This window comes from Lycium ferocissimum, chromosome 4, assembly GCF_029784015.1.
Source record: "Lycium ferocissimum isolate CSIRO_LF1 chromosome 4, AGI_CSIRO_Lferr_CH_V1, whole genome shotgun sequence".
NCBI lineage: Eukaryota > Viridiplantae > Streptophyta > Magnoliopsida > Solanales > Solanaceae > Lycium > Lycium ferocissimum.
In genome coordinates, this window is record NC_081345.1 from 30402902 (window position 1) to 30425109 (window position 22208).

The following is a 22208-nucleotide window of genomic DNA, read 5'->3' on the forward strand; positions in this document are numbered from 1 at the left end:
CTTGAATTCGAAAATTATCAACCTCGAATTCCCAGTGACATCAAATACTATTATGATAGCTTCACAGGAGAAATTTCACTGCAAAGCACTCTTGCCATTTCAAAAGTTAACTGACACAAACTTTTTTACCTTTGCTAAAGTGCAAATCGACAACCTTAAGGAAATGGAAAATTGTGTCTTTTTCCCCTCAAAAGTTCCCGTAATCAAAGTTAAAAGGACAGCTTCTAGTATCATTTGATGAAAATTGGACCAATTGCGTGTAGACTGATCCAACATTTGAGAAAATCTTCCAATTAAATAAACAAATGAGATGTAAATAGAGGAAAAGGGACAGCCACACTATTAAAATATTAAAGCACTCAATAAAGCAGAACAATTTGCTTTATCAAGGAATCTAGATACCTAGTTCCATTGTCAAGTTGTCTTTTGAGCAACTTTTGATCTACAGTTTTAACTTAGCTTCCCTTTTTTTTTTTTTTTTTTTTTTTTTTTATCATTTCAATCACTTTGCAGAACAATCATTGTTTCTGAGGAATGTTGCTGACTAAACCACCATGCCGTTGCATAGCAGCGACTGGTTCACCACATCTGGGGCAACGAAATGATGGAGCTGCAGAGCACCTTGTTTGAAGACAGTAGTAACAGTACCTATAAGATTGAAATACAAATTCCTAAAATTTTAGAGTCATTTATGCATAGTACACTAAAGGTAGGAATGACACTGTGAAAGCTGTCAGAGCGCATGCATGACAAATGACCACTGAAAGCTAGCATCTATGTGATTTCGAGAAACACAATAGCTCCTATTTACTTGTCACAAAAATCGGCTATCGGAAGAAGATTAGCATCCCACCGGTGCAACCCCCCACAAACATTTGTGGCTTTAACAAGCTCAAAATATGAATGCCATTGTTGTCTGTACAAACTGGACACAATCATTTTTAAGGTGCAGACTGCAGACGACGTGATGCAAACAGTGCAATGAAAACTTATATTTTTTATATAACCTTAAGTAAAAGTAGTGTTAACTCTGATGTTCTGCGAATATTAGAACCGTACTCAGTACAACGGTCCCGCCTAGAAAGAGCATTAATAACAATGGCCACACTATTCTAAGTTTGTCTAGCTGCAATTTCCACGAATCCACATTATTCTCTGATAAGGAAAGCGTGTTCTTAATAAAGGCAAAACATATATGAGATACTGCATTACCATTCTATCGCATAAACGAAAACTTGTAAAAGTATATACCTATGTTGACAAGGGATAGCTACAAATGGAATTGATGGGGTTCCTTGGCAGATGGGGCATAAAGTTTCATCTACTGAAGAATCTGAAGATTTGTCCTTTGAGAATGGACGAAGCAAACTCTTGACAGATGCTGAGTTGAGAAGGGGAAGAAGCAAAAGAAGCAGTTCCTGCATATTAGAAAATTGTTTAAAATCTAAGTCCCTTCATATTGTTCGTGTACCGAGGAACCAAACGTGTCGACAAGATAAAGCCCAAAACAGAAAGCTGCAAAGTTTGAACTGCAAAGCAATAAAATTTTGAAGCCCACCGCCAAAAGGAAAAAATGGCATGCATATGCGAGATGAAAATAGGATTCTGTTAGCCTCCGGAAGCATGTGAAACAGCTAAAAATCATGAAGTAATACTCTATATTGTCATTGATTCAAACTATCTGGAAATTTCTCAGCGAGTCGTTTTTAATACTTCATGAACGGGCACACAAATTTTGCAAGATATGCCAACGGAAGGACAATTACCGAGAATTCATTCCACACCAACTGACGATTCATGTACTCAAAGCTCACGGCTCTATTCATATTTGGGCTCCCATAAACAAGTCTAGCTCTTAAAGCTCTTTCAATGAGATTCCTGTACCTGCATGTAGTTGATACATGTAGAAGTCATTACTTTAAGGAGTTGTAATGTGTTAATTTATTGGCCAGATCACATGCAGGGAACATTTACAACAATCAAATGAGGCACTGTTCATATTAGGGCTCCTATACATGTTTGTAGAATCAACATTATCAACCATCATAATGTGCTAAAAAGTTAATCATGCCGCATGATTCCTGCAATAAGTTGGGGACCTCAGTCCCTCAAACTAGGAATCACTGTAACTGGGTGGAGATGCATGTAAAAATTGATGACAGATATTATGGTCATAGCTCACTATAGTTACCAATCAAAACAAGGGACCAATGAAGCTTAGAGGCCCGTTTGCTTTTGTACATGATGACAGATATTATGCTCATAGCTCACTACAGTTACCAATCAAAACAAAGGACAAATGAAGCTTAGAGGCCTGTTTGCTTTGCAAAGAACAAAAGCCTTTCTACATTGTCCACAAATTACAAATATGGTTTCTGTTGTAGTTTTCCCGTTACAAGGATGCCCTCAACTAAAAGTGGCATTCATGGAATGATGGTTCCCAAATTACAAAGTTTGTAATATATAGCTGATAGAGGGGGCAATTTGAACCCATATTTAGAAAATTAGCCATTTTACCCACATGTTAGTGAGTTGGGTCACTCATATTTCAGGAGGATAAATATGGGCTCAAATCTCTCTTTAACCCATAAAAATCTGGGTATTCAAATAAGAACACACTAGACCCAATAACAACTCATTTTGAAAATGAGAAATTTCTTTCTTACCTCCCACCCCAACCCTTACCCCACCACCCACCCCGCCATGCCCCCCCACCCCTCACACTTTTTATTTTATTTCATATACTTTATTTTTCTTTTATAAAAAGCTTATAAAAAAGGAGAAATTTTTTTCTTACCTCCCACTCCAATCCCTACCCTAACCCCCACCATAAAAAATTCAATTTCATATATTTTACCTTTATAAAATTTTATAAAAAATGGAAAAAAAAAAAACTCTTACCCCCACCCCACAAATTTCAATTTCAAATATTTTACTTTTATAAAAAATGAAAAAAATTTCTTACCCCTATCCGGCCAAAAAAAAAAAAAAAATCAATTTCAAATATTTTACTTTTATAAATGTTTTATAAAAAATGGAAAAAAAATTCTTACCCCCCCTACCCCTCCATGACCCACCCCCCCGCCCTCGCCCGCCCCAAATTTCAATTTTCATATATATTACTTCTATAAAATATTTATAAATAATGGAAAAGAATTTCTGTTCCCCCACCCCACCCCCCCAAAAAAAATAATCAATTTCATATATTTTACTTTTATAAAAAATGAAAAAAAAAATTCTTACCCCCACCCCTGAAATTTATATGAAAAAATTAATTTAACTTGACAAAAGAAAAAAATTATAAACATACACTTGAAATAATATTACACTAGTATAATATGGGTTAACCCATAACCAACCCAGCCTTTTATCACCCAACCAATATTTACCCACATAAAATATGGGCGGTTTGAAACCCAACCCATTTTGTTCAAACCATTTTCAACCAAACCAAACCCACCCATTTGCCACCCTTAATAGCTGGTTTGAAACAATAGGAACTTGGTTAGTTCCTAACTCATCCTTTTATGTCCTCTTTAATAGAACATTCTCCACAAATTTTATCTTAGAAATTTCTCTGATTTAGTTATTTTTAATTGAAAAATTAGCACAAAACAATACATGCTCAAATCTGTGCTTCTGTCACACATGCACAGGTCTGTTAGCAGTAAGCACTTAAAGCACAGATTCTGGCAGTATTACTTATAGCAACTACTTTACGAACTAGATTTTTGTCATCTTCGTCTTTTATCCGGTGGTCATGTCATGCATTGGAAAAGAAATAAGAAGCAGCGTCTTTGCAAAGAGTTATACCTTCCTGTGTAAAGAAAGAGAAGTAAATTGCTAAAAGATGCTGCTTTATAGACCCCCTCCATCCGTTGCATTAACAACCACACTCCACGTGCCAAAGACCTCTGAAGCAAATACAAAGTTAACAAGTGACCAAAAATTTTTACGTCGACACTGTAAAATCAGTATTATACAAGTTAGTGTTCTTTGTTTAACTAATACTCCCCTGTCCTATTTCAAAAGACTGTTCGACTGAACAGCAACATCAACATAAGACTTTAAAACTGTACTATTCAAGTGTACACAGCTTCCAAACTTGGGACAAACTTATACTTTTTCTATTACCTTGAATCAAGATTCTCAACTTCATATTCCAATTATCTTCTTAAATTAGTGTACGTCAACTTTTGTTTAAAGGAGAGCTTGACATTATATTTGAACCTAATTGTCCACCTTAATTTTAAAACCAACTTTATTTTTTTTCTTATACTTGAAAAAAAATCTTGTGATCTTACATATTTGCCATTTATTAATATTAATGAATACATTGTTTATCTCACGTCTTAATAATTGCAGACACACAATGCATTGTTTATCTCAATAATCGCAGTACCTTAAAAAGTAACATGCAGTCTGTAAATGTGATCCCATCAATTTCAAGTCTTCTATTTTTTAATTTTATAAGGTCAATTTCAACTCATATTGTAATAACAGCCAAAAAGATTCAGTTTAAGGAGAAAAGAAAACTAACTGTTAGATAAAATATCAGTATAATACTGAACGTACATGATACAATTCTACAGCTCAAGTACCTGCTCAGAGTCACCCCATCTCCGAAAAGCAGAAAATGATTGTAGACGAGCCCATATATATTGACCACCGACTGTTGCAACACAGTACCATAGCTTTTGAGCAACAGTAAGTCCTGGTCCCTCTAATCCAGTTCGCACTAAAACAAGCATGGAAAAGGAAAAAGAACTAGAACTGAAATTATAGCAGTTGACGTAAGAAAAAAGAAATGCAACTACATGAAGCTGTCAACCTCCGCGTCCGCACTTCAAACACAAAGTAAGACAAACAAATTTTCCAAGACAATCCCTCCATCACAGATTGATGCTATACCCTTGCTAATTTAGACTTACCAAACAATTAAACTGCACCTGAAATTATAGCAGTTGATACAAGAAACAACAAATGTGATTACATGAAACTGTCAACCTCTGTACTTCTAACACAAAGTAAGACAAACGAGATTTTCCAAGCCAATCCAAATGGTCTCTCCAGCACAAACCGATGTTATACACGTGCCAATCTAAACTTGCTATAAAATATAAAGCTTTACGGGGCTCAAGTAGCTCAGTTTATCTGTAAGTAGTAATTAAATAGAGCAAGACCAAAGACGATCATCTTACTCAGAGTCAGAGGTCCTCTCTAGGAACTCCAAAAACGGATGACGACGTTCGGTTTCCAAACACCAGACAACCTACTATTGAGTCTTTATGAAGATAAAAGTATCTATTAAACAGTAATTTCAAGATTAGTCACCAACTTCTCTCAGAAAAACAATGTATTGGAGCTGAAGAAGGAAGATTAATAATATATATAAAGACTCTTCTGAAATTTTCACGTGACGATGGGGCCCCAAGCGCACCCGGCTGAATTCAGAAAGATTCTTTAACAATTTGAAATCCGAAGTTGAAGTCCCGAAGACTTCAAGTTATTTATTGTAAATCTAAGACTTCCAACTTATTTATTGTAAATCTAAGTCATATAAATCTATGTTTAAGTAATTTCTTGTTATTATGAATCCGTTACTCTTAGTATATGGTTATTCTCTTAATTTCTTAATAAACTCGATCGATTAAACTGTAAATTCCTAGGTGTTGAGAATGTCCAAAAATGATAAAAGGATGAAATGTTAGCCATGTCCAGGGTGTGGTTAAAGAAGAGGGTTATTAAGAACAAAGGTTAAGAGAAATAGATGAACAGTGTAAGACTGAACAGAGTCCAGATTAAAAAAAAATAAAAAAAAAAATATATATATATATATATATATATATATATATATATATATATAGGATTTTGCAATGTACCCACTTTTTGATTCACAAAAATAGCCCTGCCACCTCATTGAAATAGAGACTTTCAGGGGCTTTTGGGTCTTTCACCTAGACTCTATAATTTCTTTCTCCTCTCTTACATTTCCCTCCCAGATTAACTCCAACCTTCAGGCCGTCTCCTTGTCGTCAGCCTCCACCTCCTGCCAACTTTAGCAATCCCCACTTGTCGGCTCTCCATAATCATTAGATAAATATGAGTCACTGCCTGGTCCTGTAGATGGGGCTGCGAGGTAGATATGAAGACAAATTTGACGATGTACCGGACACACTAAATCACTTTTCACAATTATTTACTAGTTGGATTAATTCATTTGAGAGTACAGATTGTTTTGAATTAGTAAGGGTTGAAGTTGAATCTAATTATACCAATTAGTTGCCTTTTCTCATGCTCTTTTCCTGTGAGGAACATAAAAATACCAAATAGATTATTCATGAAATCTATAAGCACGATGGGTTTGATCTAAAAACTCAATTCTTGAAGAATATCTTGGGGTGTTTAGTTGCTCTCAAGCTGGGCAATGAGAGAAAATAAGATGCAATTACGGGCAATAGAGGAAAAAGTACGAGAGGAATGATGAGCTGGATTTTTATGATAAAAAGACAACTGCCCAAATTTATTGATGGATTAGATAAGTGACAAGACTATTTTTGTGAATCAAATAGTGCGTACATTGTTATCCTACAACCTTGTTGTAGGTCAGCAAAACACATATATATATATATGTGTGTGTGTATATATATATACACACTATATTAAAAGCATGAACTCCTTAACTTGAAAGTTAAATTACATAAATACCCTTAACTTATTGCTTTAAAAAATAAAAATAAAAAAAGAAAAAAAGAAAAAAAAAACATTTAGACGCCTGTTAAAATAGACTCCTGCCTTCTACCGCTCCTCTGTTACAGACGCCTCTTTGACTTGGCATCCCTCTAACTATCATCTTCTGAACAGTTGCACCCTTTGATTTCAATTTCTGTATAAAATCAGAACCCCGGCACTTCTACCTAACTTTCCATCTTCTCTGTTAGCCCAGCATGTTTGGTCACGTAACTCTCCTTCAACAAACTGCCATATCCTTTCAATAGTCAACTTCTACTCATAGACGTTTTTCACAATTGTCCTTGATGGTCACATCTTCAGTCCCGTTACTATTCCCTCCATCTATTTTCCCCGCTAAGTCCTTGGTCATATCTATCTCCGATCCGTCGAAATCGAGTTGTAAGTTCACTTTTATTTATGTAGCAAAAAACATGTCTACAGTTTTCTTGGACTATAGATATATATAGACATACATAGGAGTACTAATTTTCGTTGTTTAGATGGCAGGTAGTCCCATTGTGTATCTAGGGAGCAGAATGCGGGAGCGGCAAAAGCAAAGACTCTTGGACTTAACCAAGAACTCTCGGAAGTAGAGCAACAACGCTAGAGCAACAACTCAGGGGCTTAAAGCGGAAAGAAAGACCAAGAAAGGTCTAAGCTAATGTTAGAATTCTGTAATTTTCCTTCAACAAACTATCTATAGTCTAAATCCTCAATTTTTCTATTAAAAGTGATAAAAACATGTAGGTCATCTCTTAGTTTTTATGCAGTTATTGTAGGTGATGTTAAATATGTCCTGTTTAAAACCCGTTAATTTGATTCCTTACATCTTATAGCTATGGCGGGCAATGCATCTAATTCTGCAGAACACAAGAAGTAATGCAGTCAGAGGGAGTTAACCTGAGGCTTGAAGAAGTAAAGTAAACTCATGACAGAACAAAAAATGCTGAGGAAACCAAAGAGATCGGATGCTAAATATTGTTCAATTTCTCTTTTTTTTTTTTTCATGCTCATGGATTCTAATTAATCCTTTAAGGCACAAAACATTGACCAAATTGTTTGTCACTTAGCTTCATGACAAACAAAAAATGCTGAGGAAACCAAAGAGATCGGATGCTATATATTGTTCAATTTCCCTTTTTTTTTCATGCTCATGTACTCTAATTAAGCCTTTAAGGCACAAAACATTGACCAAATTGTTTGTCACTTAGCTTCTATGTTTAGTTTCTATGTTATTTATGTGCTTATGCCTTTGAGGTACAAAATAATTCATTATTTCAGTCCTCGATTTTAGTGGCTGTGATAGTAATGCAAATTCCTTTCAGTTTATACGTCACATATCCTGTCTTCATTCATGCTTAGTCTATCAGTAAAATATCCTTTTAAAATAATGTGGTGAAAGTTCACTATGAGACTTTTCTCAACTTCAACTTGAAATACTCTTTTATTCCTAAGTACAACAAACAATTGTTCTAGAACTGTCAAAATTCAGGATTTTCCAAAATGTTAATTTGGCAATATCAGCATATAGGGATACATGCTGCACCTGTAATGGAAATGCTACGTCAGAGTCCTTTTTCCTTAGTTACTGCAGGCCATTTTATGTTGTTGAGTGCTTGTCTTTCCTAATTTCTTTACCATTCAGCTCACAATAATATCAAAATATTTGAGATCTTATCCTGCTTGGTTGCTTATTTCAGGTCCTTCAGTTTGCAATGGTGTATGAAGAGTGTTTATTCATTCATTTTTATATCAATTACTCTGTCGATCTCGTGGTCATTTCCTTGTTCCTTCGTACAATTCTACTTTAAATGGCTGCTACGGTATTTTTGAATCAAGAAAACTCAACTTTTTGTTTGTTCGTGGAGAAGAAAAGGACTTTGGGTTGAATTTCATTTTTACTAACCACTAACATGTTTCCTTCCACGGCCAACTTAACGTTGCTCTACCAAGTGGGATGTCAATGCCGATAACAAGAGTTTCGGTTATGATAGAGCAACCGAAACGGATGAAAGGTACACATATATACCAGGATTATCGTCTATAAGGAAATATTACATGAGATATGTATATCATAAAAGCAAAATAATTAGTAAAATCATCACATGTATCTAATTACACTTTGATTGTTCATCTTCGTAGGCGAGGGGCTCCAAAAGTGGATGCGATCGGCCTCAGAGGAGAGGGGAGGCAACTTGGGATTCTAGGCAAAGTGCTTTCTTTGTATATAGGCCTTTGTATAGGATAGGATTTTCATTCCTCCCGCCAAAGCTAGAAAAGAAAGGAGCTCTCTCTTTTTTCCAGCCTTCTTTTTATTTTAAAGGCATATAGTGCGTTCTCGCTTTCAGGGGGAATTCAAGTCAAAATCTAGTGCAAGGAGGAAGCGAAAGGCTAGCTACCAGGTACAAAACAGAGTATGACTATAATAAATCATAGAGCAGTGGGGAGCATGCCCATCCCATTAGACATCATTTGAGCTTCCCCTTTCCTAAGATCCTGGACGTGGTACCGACGCATGAACTCGGTTACTTGGTTTGACCGCTTTGTTGGCAAGTCAAGTAAGGAAAGGTCTGTTCATTTGTCCAGAAATATGTTTTCGGCCTATCTATCGATTGAACCAGGGGCTGGGCTCTTGTTGACAGACATAAGAAGTGGGATTCAGAATTGAGGAAGAACAGCTCGTTCAGACAATATCCAATCATCTTGATATCAACAAACATGTGACAAAACGACAATCCACATTGATTATTCACATAAACTTTTACTTTATTATCTTTCTTGTATCGATATTATTTACTGAAAATGTGTACTACATGACTTGGCATACACGTGTAGCACACGTGCCAAGAATACCGAGGACATGACCTTAGATAAGAGGTTATGAAAGACTCATATTAGGATAGAAGGTTAGTAGGTAGTTCCGCTTATCCTTTTGTACTACTAGTCGCAGTTTTGCTCTTTAGTTTCATGTCCTCTAATTTGTGCTATTATATGTTGTTTCTTGCACTTAAATTATCTTATTTATCTGTGGTAGTTATTGCTCCTTTTTTTAGACTGCTTTATCATGGCTTTTTTGCTTTCGTTATTTTCATTTTCATACTGCTTTGAATTGCTTGTCCTTATCTGACCTTTTCTGCCATGTTTTCTCTTGAGCCGAGGGCCTTTTGGAAACGGCCTCCCTACCTTGGAAGGTAGGGATAAGGTCTGCGTACACTTTACCCTCCCCAGACGCCACATTGTGGGATTTCACTGGGTATGTTGTTGTTGTTTGTTGTTGTTGTTGAGGAGATACCATTATTTGCCCAAAAAATGGCTTAATAAAGAAAGCAGAAGAGAACAAGTACAAAGTACAACCGTCTTAGCTTCAGAAGAAATAAAGCCAACTCCTCAAAGCCAAACATGAGTACTCAAAAGGATATTCAAACTAGTATTTTTAGCCTAGAACCATCTCAAATATCCATAGCTTGCAACACGATACGACAATTTTATAAGGACAAAATTTCCAACATTACAGAGAATCAGAAAAGGTCGGAACAAGCTAATTATGAAAAAGGAGCAACAAGATTAAGTAAAGATGAATTTCTAACCTTTTCCTCTAATCTCACTTGCACGCTCATCTCTGTATCTCAGGTTCATGAGAGCATTACCAGGAGTAGGCTTATCAACCCAGATAGAAAATCGCCAGATTAGAAGCTCAAGGAAAGCATCAAGTTCTGGTTCATATTGAAATAACATTCCTGGCTAATCCCAAAAAAAAGAAATACATATCAAACTTATGTCAGATAACAGAATCATGAAGACTTGATGAATTCAATGATAACATAAAAAAGTTACATGATATGTACCTTCATCAAAGAAAAGACCTTAACCAACTGCTCTTTTAGCATGGCAGACATTTCAATGTCCAATCTGCCAGCATCTACCTGATTAACTCTGGATATTGAAATTGGAATGGCTGACTGCCAAAATTAGTCATCAAAAAGAAATTTCAGTAGCTGAGAGCAAAAATCTCAGCAAATATAACCTCAAAATGGCTAACTATTTATTCATCCTTCTCTGAGCCCAGACAGAAAAAGAGATCTGGCTTTTAAGAGCTTCACAACAGAAAAGGAAAGTGGACAGTTTTTTGTTGTTACAGTCGAGAAATAAGTAAATTTTTGTAGAGAAAAACACACCAAAAACTATAAATAATTTCAAGATAATGGGTAGCCTTTTCTTTCTATGAATTTCTTGTATTTCTAGCCATCATACAATGAAGCTCCACAAGAACAAAGGATCCCGTATTTCCAATAATATCATTCCGCTCGCATACAAATTGAAGAAAATTTAAGCTAATCTGGGCCTGACTAGGGGATCTAAATACATTTTTCTAATCTCCCACAAAAAATAAAAAGTAAAGTATATGAATGTTCTAAGCTCCATCAAACTTTCCAATGCGGAGCCACCCCTTGGTCCTTCATTGAAAAATTATACTACATAGATAAGGAAAAAATGATTTTTTTTTCTTTTGCATATATATAAGTTGTTGAATCCCTTGGCTTAAGAACTTTTTTTTAAGAAAAATCCCCTTACTTGAATTCCTGGTTCTGCCACTGGCTTCCACAACAGGATAGGAAGCCAAAGCACAGTTTTGTCATCAAAACTGAAACAATAACTTACAATACTTCCGTGGATTAAAAAAAAAAAAATACTTCCATGGATTAAGCCATTCAATAATAAAGACAATATTTTGTGAGCAAGACATCAAATGAAACAGAAGTGCAGATACCACTGTACCATTACATTTAAAAAAAAAAAAAATCAACTAGACATACACTTTCTGCCCTAACTGGAAATTGGTTGTCATCTTAAGTATAAACGAAGGTTAAAATTAGTGGCATAAAATGGAATTAGGGCAGTGAGAGTACCTGGCGTGATGGAGGAAGAGACTGCCATTGAGGAAGTAAATTCCGGTAGGTATTGATCCAAGCATCTTGTTGTGGGGGAGAGGACGATGAAGCTAGATTTTGCCTGTCCATATCTAGATATAATTTAAATGAAATTTTAACTACAGATATATGTGATGAACAAATTGGTAATTCAGTTCAAGTAATGAATTCCAGTAATTTACTCTCAGACCACGCAAGACAAATTTGAGACACAACAGTTGACGTCTTTGTTTATTATTAAAAAAAAAAGTGAATAATACGAGCGGTTAGGGATATTTGTGAAGGGTAGTTTCGTCTTTTAAAAATGATGAGTCATGGAAGCTCGCGCTTCAAGATTTATTGGAAGTCTCGTCCTAGTGACCACCACTAGTTTTCTTGGGGCAAGAGGACTTCAACAATCAAACCACGCCGTAATTTTATTACTGGAGTAATTTATTAGTTCTACTGCAGTCCACATCTTCGTTCATTTTCTATCTGCTTGTATACTAAGAAGACACACCTCGACTATTCCGGTGAAAGGCAAGCATTGGAGTCAGGGATTCTTTAAGTGGTGACTTGACAGATAAGGTATGTAAGGTCTTTATTTCTCTCTTTCTTTGGCACGAATCCTACTAGAACATGAATCTGGGCGTTCCATAACAAATTCACTTCATTCCTATGCTATGTATTTCAAATCTTAATGCCTTAATTATTTGATTGATCCTTACCATATTACCATGTTTATTATCATTAAGTTATATCCTTGGATTCGATATGAATTCCATAATTCATTCGGAGGTTACGACCTTACGTCAATCCGAAAGGCCGTTGTTACTTCATTTGGCTTATTATGCATTGTATATATATATATATATATATATATATATATATATATATATATATATATATATATATATATATATGCATGTATTTTATTACACCGAGCCGCGCTATAGTCGGCCGGGTACTGTACACATGTCTGCAACACACCGAGTCCGATCATTACACACATTGGTATTACACACCGAATCCCGAAAGGGCCGGGTACGTTACACACCGAGTCCTGAAAGGATCGGGTACGTTATACACTGAGTCCTGAAAAGGCCGGGTACGTTATGATGATGATACTATTTATATATATGTATATGCTTGCATATGATTTTAAACTCATGCATTGTGTATTGTATGTTCTCAGATGGCAGGTTACTTCTAATCTCCTTATATCTCCGTCTTACTTATGTTATTGATTCCAGCATTACATACTCAGTACTTTTACCGTACGATGTCCCGTTGCACGGACGTCGCATTTTGTGCTACGAGCTCGACGGGGGTTATTGAGGAGCGACCGCGATGAGGATTTTCCGGCTCGGCGGTGTCGTAAGTGCCCTTCTCCTGGACTTGCTATCTTTGGTACTCTTCTGCTAGTGTAATATATGTTCATATGTACACTTTTAGAGGCTCATAGACATAGTGGGGTATGTAAGCATTGTATATGGTCATGTTGGCATTGTTCTGGTCTGTGATACTTTACTGTTAGCCTTGCCAACTTTATGATACTCGTGATGTCGTAGCGACCTTGCTGGTTCGCATATGTATAGAGATGTTGGATTATTGGATATCTCTATGTTGGGCCTTTTCTGTGTGCAGGTGTTCTTTGAATTACGGTATATGATGTTCAAAGTAACTATTAAGTCAGGTGATCTCCGGCCCATGGGGCGGAGCCCGTCATACTCCTCGTCGGGGTGTGACTGACGTATCTAAGTATCCTAACTCTTCTTAGACTATTTTACAGTTTCACAAGCCAATATCAGCCTCTAGTGGACCATCTAAGAGCACATCATGCCAAACAAATAGACCTTATTCCCAATCTTCATTTTTTAGAACTTCTAAGTCATATTCTAGAATGCTATTTATTTTATACCTACATTCAGTATATAAGATACAACTAGCCAAGGTCACTTTTTAAACCAATACAAGCATATATAAACAGACTAAGGTATACTTAGGCTTATTCAAATGTAATCAGACCCCATTTAGTCTTACTTTAGTGCCTTGACCACATCCTGAGACTCCTATATGTACCTAGATTTTTTAAACCTTATTTCAGTCTAATCATGATCCTTTATTTGTCCTAATTATTGGCTTATACCATTAACCATGCCATAAACAAAGTATGCAGACTTAGGAAAGCAGATTGAAGACTTCAAGATAACATAGTCTCATCAAGAAAGCTAGTACTACCTTAAACTGTTCAAGATGAATCACCACAGTACCTCAACAATCTCTTACATTCACATAGGATTAATTTTAGTCTAGAAATTCACTAAAATTACTAATATTAATCATGTAATCATGTTTTTCTCAGGTTCAAGGGTTGAGCAGCCAAATAGTAGCTTCAACAACTAATAAAGCGCACAACAATCTGTACATCCCTATTTATAGAACAACATCAATAAATTATCTAACCTCATACATTCAGTCCATATTAACAACTAGTATTAAGGTTTAAGCAGGTACTTTTTGAAAATAAGGAAGAAATCTCTATTTCCAAACATTTAATGAACCTTAACCATCACTTATGTTACACCCCGTAATTTTGTGTGTTGAGTCTCGAGCTACTTTTCAGGAGGCATATGAGATGATACGTGTTTATCTTATGATCATGAGGGTCTAGGTTCATACAATAAGCTATAGAAGGATCGAAGGGCGAGCGAACCAAGGAAACCAAGTTGTTGGAACTTTGGAAAAAAATGTGAAGGGCAATTTTGGCCCAACTTGGAGGAAGAATATCTTTTAATATACGAAGGGTTTTGAGATAAAGCAAAAGCCTAAAGTGAAGTTCACAAAGTCTAGTTTCTAACGTAATAAATCGCTCGTTAATACGGTGTCGGAGCAAGGAGATATGGACGTTACAAGTTGGACTGGCAGGCTAGGAAAATGCCCTGCGCGAACGCGCAGAAGGGGTGGCTGACAACCTAGCGCCAACGCACTGAGCAATTCTTAGGTCGGTGCAACCCGAGCCTCAGATGTTATAAAAAGGGGTTACCCCCTTATTTCCTTATTCAAACATCCTCCAAGCTTCCCAAATTTTCTGGAATCCTCCACAACCTCCACACACCAAGTTTTAATGCAAATTGAGTATAATCCTGGGATTCTGGTCCAGACAACATACAGTTACGAGTATAAAATCGTATAGTGACGAGTCTTGGCTCAAGTTCAAGGAGGAAAGTGAAGATATTGCCATAATAGAGGGAGTAAGGTATGAATCTCTCCTTATTAATATTAGTTTTGGTTTATTTTCGAAGGTAAAACTATTAAATTGTTGTATAATGAGTTGGTTAGTTGAAGAATTTGGAAAACTTCGTGAGAGATGTTTTACAACATATACTGATGTTCGTAATGATGTTTTTGATGTTGGAATTGTTGTTGTTGTTGTTGGCTGTTGAATTGTGATTTCGGGCTAGGCATATAAACAAGAGAGATGCTGCCCGAATTTTGGCAGATTCTAAAGGAGTTTGATTTAAAGACTTGAGATAGGCATATGGCGATAATTCTAACGGTAGTATAAATTCTTTTGAATGTAGATTTACGTGCTCGGAAGAATAAGCATTAAGTTGAGTAGTAGAAGATTAATCAGGTATGTTAAGGCTAGTCCCTTTCTTTCAAAAGGCATGATTCCTATGTTATGTTTCCATATATGTTTCCACAATCTTCTTACTTCCAAAAGTTAGAAGTTATGATTCTTAAAAGCTTCCTATGATACTAGAGATGAGATGTTTTCCATAATGTCCTTATCCTCAAAGGTTAGGGATTCATGGTTCGAAGAGTTTCTTATGATGTTAAAGACGGGAATGTTTTATGAAGATAATGATGATGATGATGATGATTATATATTCCCATGACCTTCTTACATCCCAAAGTTGAAAGTTAAAGATTCTTAAGAGCTTCTGATGAAAAAGAGATAAGATGTGTGCTATGATAATGATACTGATGATGATTTCACTTCTAGAGATTCCGAAGTTTGTGAAGTGATATTATTATGAGCTTAATGATCTTATTTCATAATTTCTTTGATGTTATTCATTGTTGGCCATCCCACCTTATGAATTGTTCCTTCGAGATGAGATATAGCGATGATGATTATTTCATAATATAAATCGGAGGTTATCGACCTTACGTCACTCCGATAGAGTTATAGCTTTTACTTGGGCTCTCATGCATGCTTTATAATTATGTATGTATTTTTAATAACACCGAGCCTACATGGTCGGGCAGTATATCACCATGCCGCCCTATAGGCGGCCAGGCAGACACACCATTACAGCAGGCAGCTTATGATTACCCCGGATGCGGGAGGCCTGGACGCGGGCTAATGATGATAACACCTTGCCTAAATGGCCGGGCAGCATAACACCGTACCTATATGGTCGGGCAGTTTACTTGTATGTATTTATAATGTTGATTAAAAGAAATTAAAGCTAGCATGCATGACATCCGCCTTAAGAGGCAATCGGATGTACAGGTTATCTCTTTATCTCACATTCCATACTTCTTGTTATGTTGTTATTTATGCTTTACATACTCGCATACCGTCTTTTCTTGTGTGCGTTCATGCCGCTAGCGTCCTTTCTTGATGTCCCTCGGACGCGATCGTTGCGCTCCATTGTTTCGAGCGCTATTTTGCTATATAGAGATATGGGTATGATAGGTCCTGGTCCTATCTTTTCTACGACCCATAGAGGTCCGGTAGACAATTGTATGTGGGAGCGTCCCTCTCTTATCGTTCATGCGCGGGATCGGTAGCGCTCCATCCGGTTTGGTAGGATGTCCTCTCGGCCCCTTGCGCTCCATTGGTTCGGATGCTATTTGCTATATAGAGATATGGGTATGACAGGGCCTTGTCCTGTCTTTTCTACAGTGTATATTCCATAGAGGTCTGTAGACAGTTGTATATAGTGGGAGCGTCATGTAGCTTTGTGGTCTCTTATTTCATGTACAGTACATGTAGTGGTCATGTCGGACTGCGTTGTATATATATATATATATATATATATATATATATACACATATATATATATATTTCCGGGTGGACCGGTTATGAGTTGTTGAGGCAGAGTATTTTGTATAAATTTTACAGCCGATGCTATCATTCGGATAAGTTAGAAATGGGCCACCAGGTTATTCAGTATATATCAAGTACAAGGTTAGGGGTGCTTGGTCAGCAGTGGTCAGGCACTCGTCACGGTCCATGGGTTTGGGTCGTGACAAAAGTGGTATCAGAGCAGTTCGTCCTAGGGTTGTTTACAGACTGTGTCCGATAGAGTCCTATTTATGGGTGTGAAGTCGGTCACACTTATAAGCAGGAGGCTGCGGGGCATTTAGGAATCATTGACCTTCCCTTCTATCTTAGATCGTGCGATAGAGCCAGAGTCTAGGAAAGATCATTTCTGACCCTCTTTTCCAGTAGGGAGGAGCAGTTGACGAGAGATGAAGAGATCTGCTTCAGATAGTAGGGGTGCCAGGAAAGCCCCCAGTGTGGCTTTGGTACCCCAGATTCCAAGACCGAGCAGGAGGAGTCCCAGCTATTCTATTGAGACAGACCCTTCCGAGGACCCCGAGACCATCCCCCCAGATTTCTTGACTTCCATGGAGGAAGGCCCGTCGGAAGATAGATATGAGACGGACCCGTCTGAGGGGTTCGTATGAGACCTCGGTGGAGGAGGCTCTCGAGGCAGTACTAGAGTTGACCCCTCCAGCTTCTCCTATGGTGGAGCATTATGTTAGGGCAGCTACGTCTGTGAGTGTTACTAATTATTCTAGCCCTTTATCATGGCCTTTGGTAAATCAGGAGCTGCTAGGATATTCATACCCCTCGGATTCGGATGAGAGAGATGAGAAGGGCCAGACCAGTAGATGGCAAGAGGACGTTGAGGAGGATACTTCACTTTACAGCCCTCCAGACCAAGAGCAGGACAGGTCGACTACAAGTATATGAGCCTTTTATTAGAATTTCTTATGTACGTACAATTATTGCAGGATATCATCAATAATTGACATATGGAAGTTTCGAGGAACCGATAGCCAAAGTACTTATGGAAAACTGCGACTAAGATGTTTTGGCCACCACTAGGAATCTTAAATTTAGGAATGGAAGATAGTTGTGTGTGTTGATTGGTGGTTGTTATTGGGAGTTCCGAAGGCTAACTAGCATATGCTCGACCATGAGAGTAAAGGACTTTTCCAATCCGGAGGGAAACGCAGTACGGGAATTTTATTGGGATCCGTAGAACTTCAACTTGTTTTAGGTCATGTGATAAAGGCCACGCAGCAGGATGGATGCGATCATACCAGCACTAACGCACCGGATCCCATCAAAACTCCGAAGTTAAGCGTGCTTGGGCGAGAGTAATACTAGGATGAGTGACCCCCTGGGAAGTGTGCTAAGAAGTCCTATAGATTCAGACATAAGAGAAGGATGAGGAACTAGAATAGCTTAAGGGAAATTAGAAGCGTGTGAAACTCACGGTTGGAGACTTTAAATGATTGCGAGAGATAAGGCGGACCGGCTTGGTGAAGAGAAAGATGACGTATTACAGCTACAGAATTAGGAACAATTTAAGTAGTGTTGGGGACACTTGGTAAGTAAGATGTTAAGAAAAGGTGAACACGATATCTTAAGAGCGTGGTTACATAATCAGTAGGTATGCCCTGATAATCAACATTGCGACATGTTAAAGGTACTGATTGAGCAGGGTATTGAAGTTCAAGTGGCAAGTGCTACAGAGCAAGTTGACATTATTTTCTCTAAGAGATGGAATTGGATAAGCTTGACACAATAACATCAGGGAAAAGAAGAAGTGGGTATACAAGAGAAAGAAGAATAGGATGTCCTGAGAAAGGAGAAATAGGAGCAAGGGGAGTATGTTACTAAAAAGGGCCAATAAAGGCTTCCGATAGAGAGAGTTTAGGATGACGGTAGAGGTAGAGGACCACTTGGACGAATTTTAAAAGTAAGGATGCGAAAGGAATAGCGTATGATAGTGTGGAACGAATATATGGGGCCCGAAAACAGATTTTGATAGGTGGGACTGAAGGGCAGTAGCAACGAATAGGAATGTAAATTGGGAAAGAATAAGCAATATTTTGCGAAGATGCTAGAGGGTTTTACGGCTTTGGAGAGGCACCCGAATTGGTGAATGCATAGTTATAATAATACGCCACAATTACCTTGGGAACGAAGAAGCCCTTCTAAAAAGATAAACTAGAGATAAAACGGAATTGCACTTCTGAAAGGATATTCTACGAACTCCAGGGCCAATGTTATAAAATGGCAAGTGGAGAAGAGCATTAGGAGTAAAGGAACTCAAAACCCCTGAGGACGAAAGCAAGAAGGGTACACTAACGGATTGGTTGAAGGAAGTCGAGCAATCACCAAGGACACGATAGAGGATAATAAGTTAACAAAGCTGACTGGGAGGCAATATATATATTTACAAACATGAACTAGCCGTAGTGGCAAAAAGAAAGATGAAGGCTTGACTAAAAGAAGATGGGAAAAAAGCGTACTTTGTAAGAATTTCATGATAAGAACCAGAAGCGGCAAGACACTGGGAGGACTATGACGCATAGTTGTGATGCAAATAATTAATTAAGGAGAATTGCGGGCAAATGAACTAAGCGAATGAAGGGACGAATCGTGGAAATGGACGATGTGGAATATTAACTTTAATAGTGTAATATACACGTAAATCGGAATTGGGAACCCAGAGCAAGAAGAATTTCAAGGGTGTTAGGAAGATGGTTATGGAAAAGACTAGGTTTGAAGGAGCGAGGTATAATCAGACACTCCATAAAGGGGCTTAATGAATTCCGCTGTCCGCATTAATTCACTAGTCCAGGGAATTACTAGTCATAAAAGGTAGAAGTGGAAAGACAATAAAAAGAGGCACTTATACTGAATCTGAGATGTACGAGCATTTGACTTAATACTAGACTTCATCTCGTAGAAGGGTAAAGAGGCCAAATCATACGATGAAAGGAATTCCGGCATTATAAAGAACCGAGAAGTGGGAGGATCATTAAGGTCGACCAGATGATTATCAAAGATGATTACTATTCAAAGGTTATTGGTGTATAAGGACACCCTTAAAAAGGGAGGGAGAGCATACTTAGTCCTGAGATGAATTATGACATTCCTAAAATTCCAAATAAAGAAGTGTATTAGCGCGATAAAGCCAAAGTTTGAAATGTACTAATATGTCAAGAGTGTATCAGGAGAATGTATTTGTATTAGAAGAAACAGATTGGAAGTAAGTATATTATGGGGAAGGTATGGAAAAGAAAGTATGATAGGAAATTAAGGGGATTAACAAGTCGAAAAGACTGATTCTCTTTAATGTGAGATATGATGTCTCTAGGCCGTGGGTCGAATCACCCGTACCGGAGAAAATATGGATCGCATCTAAATACGCGGGGATATATTCTGAAGGGTAACAAAGAAGAAGAATGAAATAAATACCAAGGAAAATTGAGTTACAGCGAAAGAGAATCTTAGCGCCAGAAGAAGTGGGAATCTTAACAAAAAGGATAATTATAGGCAGTCCGACGATCCCCAAAGAGGAGGAAAGTAATGTGCTCATGAGTAGCAAGATAGCAGTACTCCCAGGGATTAAAGAGTACCCTACAAGTCACCAGTGATGCCAAATACGAGAGCACGTATTATAGAACTATATGAGCAATCACCGTGAAAAAGTGGTCAATAAAAATGACATAAGGATAGCTATGGAAAGTAAACAAAGAATGAGGGCTTATTGAATGATCAATGGTATACGGAACTCAAGAATAAGGTACTCGTGTTGGAAGGAAGTGGTAGTAAAATGAGAGTTGCTTTAGTTCTATGACGGTAAGTACATTGCAAGATTTGTGGAGAAGAAATCAAAGGAAAGGTTTTAATATGAGTTCGAAGATATTTGGAGTATGAATTAATTTGAACTATGAGTATTAGTTCAACATCAGTGTCATCTTACTGTGAGAAAATATTAGGTGTGTATGTATTTGAGAGACTGTGTTGAGGACATTGTTATGGTTGGTTTTGGGAGGAGAATTGGAAGGGATAGTTGAGGTAAGCAACCGTTAACGGTAGGGATTCGTCAACAATAAAAATACTACTGTGGAAGTAACTGTGATGAGATGGTGAGGAATCAAGGGGTCTGATCAATGGACTATAGAGAGATGATGTGGTGTGTATGCGAGATCGACAAGTATGAAGAATGATGGTCCAAATTAACACCAAAGAAGCAAGCAAAGGAAGGTGCCACCGTTGAATAGGAGAATTGTCTATTAGCAAGTAAAGAGAGGTACTTGCAAGTCAACAGGTAACTATAGCAGTCGCGGGTCAAAACTACCTTAGTGGAAGGAGAACAATAACCCGGTATTAGTTGATTCTTGATTTCATACATAAGAACAGAAGGTGATAGAATTCAGGGAATAGTGCAATAAAGCGCTAAGAGGGAACTAGAAAAAGGCTGACCAACTGATAGTATAGAGATAAGACAATAGGAGTCCAGGAGAAGGGCAATCACTTCAAGAAGTTAGTGAAAACGTCATGGATTAGCAACTACAACATTCGAGGACGAATGTTTTAAAGGGGCGGAGAATGTTACACCCCGTAATTTTGTGTATTGAGTCTCGAGCTACTTTTCAGGAGGCATATGAGATGATACGTGTTTATCTTATGATCATGAGGGTCTAGGTTCATACAATAAGCCATAGAAGGATCGAAGGGCAAGTGAACCAAGGAAATTAAGTTGTTGGAACTTTGGAAAAAAATGTGAAGGGAAATTTTGGCCCAACTTGGAGGAAGAATATCTTTTAATATACGAAGGGTTTTGAGACAAAGCAAAAGCCTAAAGTGAAGTTCACAAAGTCTAGTTTCTAACGTAATAAATCGCTCGTCGATACGATGTCGGAGCAAGGAGATATGGACGTTACAAACGGGGCTAGCGAGGTCGAAAATGCCCCGCCGAATGTGCCCCCGGGAGGCGCGCGAACACGCGAAGGGTGGGCGACAATCCCGGACGCCCACTTCGAGCGCGCTAAGATATTCTTAGGTCGGTGCAACCTGAGCTTCAGACGTTATAAAAAGGGGTTACCCCCTTATTTCCTTATTCAAACATCCTCCAAGCTTCCCAAATTTTTTGGAATCCTCCACAACCTCCACACACCATGTTTTAATGCAAATTGAGTATAATCCCGGGATTCTGGTCCAGACAGCATACAGTTACGAGTATAAAATCGTATAATGATGAGTCTTAGCTCAATTTCAAGGAGGAAAGTGAAGATATTGCCATAATAAAGGGATTAAGGTATGAATCTCTCCTTATTAATATTAGTTTTGGTTTATTTTCGAAGGTAAAACTATTAAATTGTTGTATAATGAGTTGGTGAGTTAAAGAATTTGGAAAACATCGTGAGAGATGTTTTACAACATATATTGGTGTTGGTAATGATGTTGTTGATGTTGGTATTGTTGTTGTTGTTGTTGGTTGTTGAATTGTGATTTCGGGCTAG

The 22208-nt window shown here is 37.6% G+C and overlaps 1 protein-coding gene and 1 pseudogene across 1 annotated transcript; one reads left to right on the forward strand and one right to left on the reverse strand.

The window, feature by feature from the left end:
• Window positions 1-253: 253 nt before the first annotated feature.
• LOC132052234 (peroxisome biogenesis protein 2-like) lies at window positions 254-11993 on the reverse strand. Its single transcript, XM_059443674.1, has 8 exons — window positions 11640-11993; window positions 10578-10691; window positions 10320-10473; window positions 4602-4738; window positions 3814-3914; window positions 1767-1884; window positions 1252-1418; window positions 254-648 (listed from the first exon to the last, which is right to left on the reverse strand). Exons 1-8 carry the CDS (start codon window positions 11748-11750, stop codon window positions 519-521), a joined length of 1032 nt encoding a protein of 343 aa, XP_059299657.1. The 5' UTR covers window positions 11751-11993; the 3' UTR covers window positions 254-518.
• Window positions 11994-17973: 5980 nt separating this feature from the next.
• LOC132054945 (5S ribosomal RNA) lies at window positions 17974-18090 on the forward strand (annotated as a pseudogene).
• Window positions 18091-22208: the final 4118 nt, after the last annotated feature.